Source organism: Crinia signifera, chromosome 2, assembly GCF_055691185.1.
Source record: "Crinia signifera chromosome 2, ASM5569118v1, whole genome shotgun sequence".
In the NCBI taxonomy this organism is placed as follows: Eukaryota; Metazoa; Chordata; class Amphibia; order Anura; family Myobatrachidae; genus Crinia; species Crinia signifera.
Genome location: NC_139218.1, coordinates 360,741,220 through 360,754,019, shown reverse-complemented (window position 1 = coordinate 360,754,019; position 12,800 = coordinate 360,741,220). Strand labels below are relative to the sequence as shown.

Here is a 12,800-nt window from a genome sequence, read left to right as displayed (position 1 = left end):
AGGTGCTTAGTGTGCTCAGATTCTGCATATTTAGGGCACATCAGCAGCTGACATTCATTGCCAACTTGTCGAGGTGTACAGTGATTATGTCATGAAATGGAAACAGGTTTGGATTGGTGCACTGCCTTTGATAACTTCAAGATGAGCAGTCATCCAGCCAGTCAAACATGTCCACCACAGATGACAATTTGTGCTTTATTGAAGGTCTGATTCAGGAGGAAAAATTCATTTCAGTTAGTGAGATTGTTGACAAATTGAGCACCTCAGTGCCGATGTTGCTCAGGAGTGATTATGTGTACAGTACCCACTGAGATGGTCAATTTGTCAGCAATATTGTTTGACCATCGGCCTTCTAAGTAAATCTATGGAGTATCAAACACAGTAGAGGGGTCTCCAGTTGCTAACAAATCTACAATGGCAGATATTGCCAAGCCCAGGAATGGTCACAAATTGGTTTTGACACACTTGCTATCCACCTATTGGTACCTCCCCCAAACACTAGCTACCTGTCACTTATATTGTGAGTAAATTCTATGTGCACGATAAACATGGCTTTAGCAAGAGCGCAGTGGCAAATACTCCAACTGTGTACAACATCGGCATAGCAACTATGAATTAGGTCCAGGAAAGGTCTGGGAAACAGAACCGAACATAACGCTCTATTTTAGCGCTCACCTGCTTTATATTCCTCTTCTCTCCCCCTCTTTCTCCAGCACTCTCTTTCCCCTCATCTGCCTATTTCTCTAATCAGCCTTTGATTTTATATTATATCCTTAGTATTATCTTTTTTCTTATCATCTTTACAATTGTATTTTTGGGACATCCTGCCCTTTTTTTCTCTTTAGTGTTTTTTTTATTTTTTATGTGGTATGTGCATCCTTGTGAGCCTTTTTTCTTTCTTCTATATATCTATACATTTTTGTACGTGGACATTTTTGAGGTGGTATCTGATGAGTCAGTATAGGAAATAACCTAAGTACTTGTAAAATGTAGATTTTGGTTATGCCGGACCATTCGTGAAGTGACATCATAGTCACAGGTGGGAGGAGCTAGAGTTCATACCAACTTTTCATTACATGCCATCATTCGTCATGTTATGACATCACTCGTCAGAGAGTGCCCAACACTGACACACAGTGGAACAGGTTGCCATCTATGAAGTCACTAAAATCAGGGACCTTGATGAAGAACAACGATATATAATCACTATAGGATGTTCAAGAACTACAATTTTACAATTTTTATAACAAAAGGCAAATATTGCTTTTAGACTAGTGCATTTCCTTGCAAATCTCCAAATAACACACATTATATAAATTGGACTTGGTCAAACTTCACTATCTACAGTAAAAAGAGGAGTAAATCAAATTCAGCACCATAAATGTCAAGTAAAAGTACATTCCCCAAACATCTTAAATAACAATACAACAGGAAATATAAAACAAATCAACATCTGGTTACATTGTAGTTTTCCGTCCGAGATTATCTTCAAGTTTCTGTTTTGCTCATACTAAAATCTTCCAGTTAAATATAGTTATTTTTTTCTTTCCTGTTTTCTTATTGATTTGGCTGTCATGAATATCTGTGCTATACATTTCCCAACCAAACTATTTTACAAGAAACGGTATAGTTTTCACAGCCCCTACCGCCAGACATAACCGCTTCTGTAATATGGCGGCTGTTATGACCTATAAATAATGTATTCTTTGTACCTGCAGCAGATGACAGCTTTACAGGAAAGTGCCAAGTCCAAGAAGCACTGGCGGACTTCAAATGATAGAGCGTACTTCAGGGTCTGTCCATCGATGATTAAAGCAAGGTCGTTCTCTTTCCCAAGCGAGTCCCCGAGGTTGGTGCAGTGGTTTGTTAAAGTTTCTCTTGTTGCCTTTAAAAAAAATACAAAAAAGTTTAATACAGTTAAGTAAATTTCAGTTAAATTGTTTAAGCCTCTCGTCTCCCGTCTTGTTACATTCAATGACCGCTATCTTTGAGAACACGACACGACCAGTGATGTTAATGATTTTTTCTTTAATAATATTCCTACTTGCCCTTGAATAATAAAACATTGAAATGTAACCTCTATAGGCCACTTTATTAATTATTCACATTATCAAGTTTCAGACACACTGTACACAGTAACATCATGAATATAAATATATCAAGGTATAAGTATAACTGAGGTCAGTAAGATGCCTGGAGATAGTAAGAGAGAGATGTATCAAACCTTCGAAAACAGAAAATGTGGAGAAGTTGCTTCTAACTGAGACATCTTCCCCTAAGGGTGGAATTCAATTAGTCGTGGTGAATTACCAAGGTGGCAGGAGAAATAAAATCCCTGGTAAGTGCTGTGTTTTTGCAATGGCAATTGTAAAAACACACGGATCTGGGAACTTATGGCCTGATTCAGATCTGCAAGCAGGGCTGCGAATTAGCAGCACTGCCGAGTATTGGGCAACCGCGCATGCACACGGGATGCTGTTCGCATGCGCGACCTGAACGTGCGAAGGCAGCCAGCGATAGAGATGGCTAGCCATCACGGGCTGTTTGCATGGTGATTGATACCCTGCAGCTGTTTGGGGCAGTAACTGTGCGTTTTTGGGGAGTGCCCCAGAAAATACAGGCACTCCTTGGTCATTGGTACTGGAGGGCCGCTGACCATAGCAGCACCAAGTACAGTAAGTCCTAGCTTACTCGTCACTACAAACTGATGAATGAATTCACAGCCGTGCACATGGACGGGATTATGCATGTGCGGGCCGGCTTGGGTGGCGTTTACCTGGTTGCTGGGCCCCGAAGATTCGCAGCCCAGCGATAATGTCAGAATTGGGCCCTTCTAAAGCTCAGATCCTTTTGTAATCGAATGAAAATATAACTAAATAAAGTATGGGCCTTATTCTGCTCGATACGGTGGGACCGTATACAGGCGGATCGGGTTTTTTTTCATCTGCGCATGCGTAGATTTAACAATGCGCAGGTGCGGCGACCTCACACCGCTCACGGACGGGTCTCTCTGTGCGAAAAAAACCTGTCCGCAAGAGTACGGTCATTGTGGGCGGCATGGGGCGTTTTTAGGGGAGCGGCCGGAATAATGAGGAAAACTGGGCATAAACATGGGCGTACACGGGGTGTGCACCAAAAATGTACGGTGCTACAACCACTCGATCGGCGAACGCACCGTGCATTTTGGGCTACAAACAGGCGGACGCCAAAGATAGCTCCAGACCACCCCTAGAGATACCGTATGAGAGCGGACGCCTGGGTCTGCTAATTAACGCTGATTACTACACAAACACATACACCTGAATGTAATAAGCAATGCTGCAGCCTATTAAGTGAAAACCATGATTTCACTACCTGCAAGCCACACACAGCCCTCAAACACATTGGAAGCATATCTTTCTACACTTCTCTACATGTAAAGGTTGGTTTCATTTTAGGTAAGATTCATTGTAAGACCTGCTTATATATGTCAAGGTAGTTATTTTATAACCATCTACACCCATTCAGAAAGTGTTTTGGTATACTTTAAAAAGCAGGACACTCAATTCACAGAAGTCGACATGTGTCAACTTTTTCACTGTAGCACAAACATAACTTTATTTAAAAGTAAAACCAATGTGGGGACACATAGATAGTGATTAAAATGCCACATTAGAACATAATAAATATACATGTACTGAGGGTTAAAATGTTGTTTTATTAGGGTGTTTATTAAGGTAGACAATTGAGTTAATAGAAAACAATTATTGAATAACAGTTAGAATAATTAATTAATTGTCTTAATTATAGTTGAAAGGTAAGATTTGCAGTGCCATATATGTGAAGGGTATGCCACCGTGCACGGACGTACGCTCACTCTCACGATCGGTGACACACGCTGAGTTTTCCATTGAAAAAAGGCGAGACCCGTCCATGCACTGTGGCTCTGTTGTACGCTCTGTTGTACGCCAGTTAACGGTGTCTAAGAGGAGACCCGTCCGTGTACGGTGGCGTACGCTCAAGTGTACGCCACTCCCCATTGTCCGTGTTTGTGACCGTCTGTATGCAGCTGTTCTGTGGGCGGACTTACGCTCACTGTCCGCATACGGGAAAAGTTCGGTGAAATGGACCGTACGTACGTTGCACCGACCTAACCAGAATAAGGCCCTATGTCCAGAATTTTCTCATTACCCTCTACTGATAATGGTTTCCAGATTAAAAAGAAGGTGCACCCTAACCTAACAATGGGGGTTATTCAGAGTTGATCGATGTTATGTGAATTCCTATATGCACGTGCGTATGAATTGTAGCACGTATGCGCGAGGCCAAACAGCAAAAAAAAAGAATCTGAACGCAATCCCTTCGCAATTTGATGGGCTATCGGTGTTTGGGGGTGGTGATGTGCTGCTTTTTCTGAGTGTCCGGAAAACATAGGCGTGCTCAGGCATTTTAAGGCAGAGTCTGTGATGTAAGGGCTGACCTGGATCAGCCTGTCTCTGTCGCAGACTTGTGGAAGGGTCCGAGTCACGTACACCTGCACAGACTGGGAAAATCATTAGAATGAGTTGCGTAAGGATTTGCAGATGGAATGCGATCAACGCTCCATTTGCATTTGCAATTCATTTGCACAAGGCTAGATTTCACCCTGTTGGGGCGGCGGCTATCTACTTGTCTGAATCAGATCTGAATTATGCCCTATATTGTGAAGCAGCAGCAGAGTGTGAATAAACTCCTTTCCGGACATAATCTGCAGAATTAAACACTGTGTGAATTGCGTGAGTCAAACACACTAACTGACATGTTGTCTTTTGCAGTTTACCTTTTTGTCCTATAAAGGATCAAAAGATAGTGGGGCAGATGTATTAAGCCTTAACAAGAGATAAATGCAAGGGTGATAAAGAAAGATAATCATCCAGCCAATCAGCTCCTTACTGACTTTTTTCAAACACAGGCTGTAACATGGCAGTTAGCAGGTGATTGGCTGGACGTTTATCTCTCCTTATCACCATTGGATTTATCTCTTGTTAAAGCTTAATACATCTGCCCCAATGTTGGAAACATTTTGCTCCTCCCTCCTGTAATGGAGGGAGGAGGAAATGTTCAGTCTCACATTAATGGTGTTAAAGTTTAGAGTCACAATAAGACTATAGAATGCATTAATGAAAATGTAATGGACTTTAATATTTCATTGCAAATTAGTAAAAATAAATAAAAAGCTTTACATATTGCTAGCCCCATGTTCTTCATATACAGCCTGTATTCTACACATAAACATTATTAGCTCAAAAACATGAGAGTCCCGCCGCTGTTTGTAGTTCGACTCGAGTACATTTCTGCCGTTTCCTGTTCTAACAAGTCTAGACCGTAATCATTCTTTCAACATTTCAGTCTTCAAAATCCACAATTCCAATGAATCATGTGATAAAGTTTCAAATACACTTGTGCTCTTTTGATCATTTGAAAACGTTTAGTGCTAATTTAATTCTTGGTGTTTTACGCGTACGGAGAGATTATTCAGTTTCCATGCTCTGTGTAAACAGTCATTTTGCCAGGCAGCCTACGTTATGCCACTGTAGCGCTGTTGTAAATCCATGTAAAGGAGAATAATTTGTTGACAGGCAAAGTACTGAAATATCCTGAAGGAGAGAGATCATGTGTGGTCCCAGCTGTGCAGTCAGTCTCCCAAATCGGTGCATTTTATACCCTATCAATCCAAGCGCCTGCAATAGGGAACAGTTCACACTAGTTTTTAAATGTATTGACTGAAACACTACTGGAGTAAGTCAAAAGGTGGGATTTAAATGCTTTAATGTTGTATTCACTTGTACCTATAGCTGGGCGGATGCCTAGGGAAGGTGGTCCTTCCGTCAGCTATTTGAAGACTGCTAACAAAAATGAATTTACTGATAGTTTGGAATCACGAGATTGCAATTAAATATTGCTGCAACACCTGGGGCTTCATCCAGGGACCCGTTATGTGTGTTCCAAAAAAACGGCTGGCTAGTAGTGCAGCTGTAGTGTATGGGGCACTACAGTATGTAAATATACTTTTTACTGTTCTGTTCTAATTCAATGAGCATGACAAGAGCAACACCCTCTCACTTGTTTATTGTTGTTGTCATTTGTTGGCATACTGTTCCTCATATAGATTCTGCTTATTATATAAATAAATGGTATAACTATGTAAGTATAGTGCGCTCAGGCTATAAAATACATACCTGCACTTATTCTGGTTGACACGCAAAGCTGCGAATTTCACAGCTTTGCAAGTCTTTTAAACGCTGCCTGCCACCCACACGAACAACGCCCGATTTCCCCCCACGCATGCAAATGGATGTTTAGCATAAACCAGGCCTTGTCTAGGGTGCTGGGATGTGGTGTGTGTGTGTGTGTATGTGGGGGGGGGGGGGGGGGGGTTGTGTGCAGATATTTATGAGGAAAACATCCTTGTTGTCCTTAATGCAGGTGGTGGCTGTGAAACTTCTAAGATATCACCTCCACAATGTCACTTGAGGACCTGGAAAGTGAGTAATGGTGACAGTGTGGTTTGGGGGAAGGGGGGGGACAGTAGGTTTAATTTTTTTCTGAGTGCTGAGAAGCCTCACATCGGCCCAACATGGATCCCTCTGGTGCAGAGGGCAGAGCAGCCGTACAAATAGTCAAGGCATACTTACCTACTCTCCCGAATTTCTGTACGTTTTCACTGGCTCATAGAAGGTAAGACAACACTCCCAGATCCAGACCACTTTCCCATTAAAGACGGCAAGGCATGCAGTGATGATACAATTTTTTGAAGGAGTGTTTAAAACAGGGGTGGGGAACCTTTTTTGTGCCAAGGGCCGTTTGTATGGGGAAAAAAATCCTTCAGGGGCCATATGTAAAAATTTCTCTTACAAATTGTCCTGCTGCAGCCGTCCCACGCTCCGGCGGCTGCCGCTGAATAGGATTGACAGTCTCCGGCTGCTGTTGATTAAGAGGAATCTCCGAGAACTACCGACCTCTTGCGAGATTTCCCCTGTATTTGACTCCCGGCAAAGCAACCAGGTGGGTGGGAGGGCCACTCAGAACGGCTACGGGGGCCGCATACGGCCCCCGGGCCTGAGGTTACCCACCCCTGGTTTATAACATTTCTATAGTCGTAAAATTCAAGTACATTTTTTGGCCCAATAATGAGATGATACATGTTTTTTTATCCTAGCTGAGACATCACATAAGCTCATGACTAATACATACAAGCTCATCATGACTGAAGCCCACGTTGAACCTAGAAATGTATCTGCAAATGGAAAGTAGACATTCCCTACTTGACCTTTGGCTGGTCTGCTATCTCATCTTCTCTTTGGAAATGACATTTAGCTTATTTGCTAGTCAGCAAACCCTTTAAGAGGCCTTGACCTTGGCTGCTCCAACAATAGAGTCCAATCAGGGTTCTCTAGTGGAAACCACGGTGGCCTGAACAGTCAGTGGTGCAACTGCTAATATCCAAGGACACGGGATTCATCTCCTTACACATATCCTCATGTCTGGCATATAGTAATCTATATTAAGCTTTGACAGCACTGATCAGCGCACTTACATAATGGGTGGGGGGCAACGGTGGGAACAACCACAGTTTTTGTGTTTTGCGTGTAGTAGTTAATGCTAATTTGCTATCATGTATAATATAAAAAATATAACCTGTTGTTTATATGTAAAGCTTCATGAACACAAAATATCGTTTCACTTTCAGCTTTTAAAGAGAAGTATTTCCCCATATAAGAAAAAGTTCACACACTGTACTTCATTTACAGTATACACTTATGTCAGTACAAACACTTTCAATTCCCCCTGTACGCTTTTCTGGTCTTCCCTGTGCACATAAGAGGCTGGTCCTCTGAGATGCCTTTGTAAGCTAGTAGTGAGAATAGCGGAATTGTGCTGGGTTGGGAGCGAAGGGAAAAAGAACAAGTAACTTTTCAGCTTGGTAAAACCATGTTGCACTGCAGGTGATTTAAGATTTCTAATGCGCAGAGAGATTTTAATTTGGGAGAAGCATGTTCAAACTGTAAAATGTATTTGTTGGCTACATGCAAAAGCAGATATTATTTACCCTTCATTCAAAAAAAATTTGTTTGCATTTTTTACCCCTTGCAACATGGTTTGTCCCAGATAAAATTTACAGTACTTGCTTTGTCTGCTTTGCTCTCATCTCAGAATCAGGAGCTATGTGCGTTAAGAGATGAAAAAAATCAGAAAAGTTATATTCTGTGTAAATATTTAAACTTCACATCAAAGCCTAATATCTAACCACTTTACAACCACTCCTCATTTTCTCTTCAATTATAGCTAGGTTTAATTATAGCTAGGTTTAACCTACATACTGTAGTTACCTGGATCCTGAAAGTCATGGAACTCTCCTTAATACATTTGTTACTTTTGTCTTTTCTGCTTTGTTTGGCACTGTACAAATTGTACCTTAAAATATTGTCGCATATTTTTTAAGCTTTGTGAAGTGTTAAAGTGGGCGGTGATAAAGGACCAGCCAATCGGCTCCTGCCTAGTAACAGACTATGGGGAGGATTCTATTAATTGCAGAGGGTACGAGGCGCCGTTCCAACGGCATTTAAATGCCGGCAACGGCACCCCATTTCGCACCCTTCTCTAAAAATTGCTCGCTACCATATGGGGCAGCGAGCACTTTAGTGCAAATTCCATCTGCCATAAAGTGAGATTTGCACTCAAAAATTAATCATGGCTAATAGGATCAATCCCTAGGTTTGAAAAATGACAGTTAGAAGCTGACTGGCTGCTGCTGCGTTAGCACCGTCTACTTTATGACTTTACCAGGCTGAATACATCTGCCCCACTGTTCTATACCAAAAGGCAAATGGGGAAATGCAAAATGTGTCCAATTAAGATGTCAGAGCTGGTACATGTGCCCTTTCACATAGTAAGCAATTCCAATTAACATTCCTACTCCACACCTTTATTTTTTTTACCTCATTTTAAGAACCTTATGCTGGGCATACATTATACATTTATGTGGACGGTCCACCGGATATGAGTGCATCCTCTAGATAATTCTACTGTGAGTATGGGAGACCGATCCCTCAAAAATGAATAGAGGCAGAACTACCATTGGTGCAGAAGGAGCAGTGCACTCAGGCCCCTGAGGACTATGGGGCCCACTGTTGCCCTGTCAACCTTTTCCTGTCACCCACTGTTTTTCACTGTCACCCTCTGCCTCTCCCTGTCTCCCACTGCTGTGTGCATATTGTGAACATAGGTTGGGGTGGATGAGGGGGGCCTAAATTATATTTTTGTACTTGGGCCCACAACCCACAAGTTTCACCACTGATTACACATTCCAAATTGTCCATTATGTACGTCTAATGCATCTGGCCATATTTCCCCCGTTCCTTCACATGAGAAATGTCTCCTCAGGGAAAAAGCACAGATATCGTGTGACCATACAATGTAAGCGATCTCAGTGTATGACCTTGATATCTGAGGAGTGTCAGGCTGTCAGATAAAGGGGGTATTCAATCTGGGATTCCGACTGTCGGAAACATCCCAACAGTCGGAATCCCGGGCCATTTTCATTTCTCTTGACTGCAACTGGACATTCGGAATTCAATATTCTGACAGTCCAGTGCCAGAAAGTCTGAGGATTGGCGATAATGGCCGCTGATTGTCGAAAAACGGCTGAGAATTAGACAATCCGCGGCCATTTCCGAAAAAAACTGATCCGACCAGTCGGATCTGGTTTTTCGGAAAATGCCTTCATTGCTGTCAGAAACAGCAGCATTGAATAAGTCGCTATTTCTACCGGCGGAAATAGCGCCCTGTATTGAATACCCCCCAAAATGTCTGCATTGTATCTGACTGTGTATAGCCAGCATTTCTTCATAAAATAAGTTTTTTGCACTGCTCCCAGAAAATATGTGGCTCAAATCACCTGCTCCCTACATACTGTCACTAAACTTCTCCATTCAGCCAGTGCGAACAACTGCTCCTCTGCAGTCATAGGGGTCTGCCTCTAGATGGCACCCAACAAAGTCATTCAATTGTTGTTTCGTTCAGGTGCGAGTAGACATTTCTTCTCACAATCTCCTGAGGTGGTGAGAAGAAACGTATGTAAACGCCGTGGTTTGGATGCACCAACCAGGAGTTTTAGGATGTAGCAACAGGGAAAGGAAAGAATGTCGCTGTGTGGTGCACTGTCGCGACTGTTCTGACCCCTTTCCCCAAAACTCCCCCTAACCTGTCAGAGTTTTAGGATGTAACAAGCACGATAATTAATAAGCGCCCAGCACAATTGAATTGCTCTGTAAGGTACCAATTAATTATAGCTGCACCCAAAATAATTGAATTACCCCCATAATAACCACTTTGTTTGGTAAGACTGAAAATTAGTAGACATCTAAGCGCACTTGCACCAAATCAAAGTACATGGCATTTTCATAACCATAGGTTCTAGCTCAGAGGGTTAGACCATTAGGACTTTTAAAGTTATCATTGAGAAATAATGAAACAGTAGTAACTTGCTATAGAAATAGTTAAAATAGAGATTTAAAATGTTATCTCCATGACTTTAACATTTGATATGTGGTCATTCTAGAATGTGAGCAGTTAATAATACCTAACTAATTGCACTATAAAACAAACATCACTCACTGAAACCCAAACCCCATATTTTCTTCACATTTACCGGAATTGTTCACAAACCAATTAAAAAAGTTGGCTGACACTATATTTAATTTTAGTCATCATGCAGCAAAGGAATACAAAAGCCACAAATCAGACAACTATTATAGCAATATCACAACTTGTATAACATAATATCCTTTATATAAGGCTAGTGTCTGCATTACATAGCCAGAGAACAGGTCTACAATAGACATAAAACAGAGAATAAACACTTGGTCATCCAGATGGCAAAGGGGCAAGAGAGGAAGTTTGGAGAGGAAGATTCCAAATGCATGATGTGTAGCGGAATGGAAACACACGATTTGATAAAAAAAAAATAAAAAAAAATATATATATATATATATATATATATATATATATATATATATATATATATATATATATATATATAGACGGCGGGGGGCTGCGGCACTCACTCGGACTTCTTCAATAAGTAAGCTCACACAGACAAGCGGGTGGCCGACGTTTCGGATTTAATTCCGGGTGGCCGTTTACAAACGTCGGCCACCCGCTTGTCTGTGTGAGCTTACTTATTGAAGAAGTCCGAGTGAGTGCCGCAGCCCCCCGCCGTCTACCCATTTCACGTGCGCTGCACCCCGGCTACAGCTGTCTTGGATGCAAGGAGTGCCCGCCCTTGTCGCCTATATATATATATATATATATATGTATATATATGCAGTATATACAGTGTGTGTTAAGATAGATAGATAGATAGATAGATAGATAGATAGAGGGACAAACTAACAATGGGGTGCATGGAGCTGCTACTCCAGGCCTTCAATTAAAAATAGGCTCATCATCATGACATCATCATCACTAGACACCAGCTGGCCACATGGTTGGCCATAAATCATAAGTATTACAATTGCATGCAATTTTTGGACTTTTACATATTTAGGATAAAGTACACTGAGGTTTATAGGTTATGAGTTCTATATGCCTAATCGCTACATATGTGGCAGACCGTGCAGCGGCTTACGGGAGTGGCGCCAGTGGGGTCTGTGGTGGGCATCGCTGGCTGAACTGACAGTCAACCCAGGCAGCAGTGAGCACTGAGCTGGTTCTGCCCTGTACATATCTAATGAGCGGGGACCCAGTGCAGTGCATACTGAATGAGCGGGTCCCTGCCCTGTGCATACGTAATGACCGGGTCCCGCTCATTACATATGCACGGGGCAAGGGCCCGCTCATTAGATATGCACGGAGCGGGACCAGCTCAGAGCTCACTGCTGCCTGGGATGCCTGTCAGCTCAGCCAGCAGCGCCTGTAGTCCCTCGCCTCCCCCTTCTTGGATTCAGACACGTTCACTGGGCTGCAACTTCACAGCCCCCGTGATTATTGGATGACATGCGCCTAGCTGTCTGTACAAACACAGCCAGCAATGGTACTGGAGTTGAACGCTATCTGGTACTGAACACCGGCCTGGCACCAGTGCTACTTGAAACAAGACTGATACAGGATACCACAGAAGAAGAACCAGAGAGACCACACTGGGGACCACAGAGTCTGCTCAGGCTGCAGGCTGTGAGATGTTGCACTGGCAATCAGCCAGTGCTCCAGGAAGTTCTTTTAACAGGACTGCTAGCAGTGGATTGGCTGAAAATGTCAAGTAACCAGGAACTGAGCCCGCATTGGTGGTACAGCAGTCAGCAGATCCAGGTCACTATGGCTGTGCCGATACTCTGGAGTCGGTAGGAACCTCAGCACCAGGCTTCCTGCACCACCAGAATGCAGGCACCAGTGGTGAGACAGAAAGCAAGCAGTTGCGGCAGGGGACAGCTAGCAGTGGACCTCTCTGCACTCTGAAATGAGGTTCTGACAGTGCCTTGGATGGTATGTGATGTGATATGTTGCTGTGCGCTGTAACAAAGGGATCAGGATAGCTTACATGGTGTACTGCAGTGCCAAAAGGTGGATAGCGATCTATCGTGGAACTCCATGCCAGTAGATCGCAATCGCCCTGCAATCAGACACTGGAAACATAGGAGTCAAATCATTGATTCAGGTTGTCACCCAATACTCATTGGCAAAAATCTTTATCTATACAGTATATCCCACTTGAGATCTATCCATCCTGTTGGAAAAAAAGTGTTTTTCCATACACATAAAGAACTTTAGTAAGTGGACACACT

General features: G+C 42.6%; 1 protein-coding gene across 7 annotated transcripts in view; it reads right to left on the bottom strand.

Moving 5' to 3' along the window:
- Positions 1 to 12,800, bottom strand: part of ATP8A2 (ATPase phospholipid transporting 8A2) — a 683,532-nt gene that overhangs the window by 373,059 nt on the left and 297,673 nt on the right. For all 7 annotated transcript variants that reach the window (XM_083169883.1, XM_083169890.1, XM_083169886.1 and 4 more), the window contains exon 25: positions 1,713 to 1,885. In XM_083169883.1, coding sequence (XP_083026009.1) covers positions 1,713 to 1,885 — 173 coding nt within the window. The remainder of the gene's footprint in view (positions 1 to 1,712; positions 1,886 to 12,800) is intronic.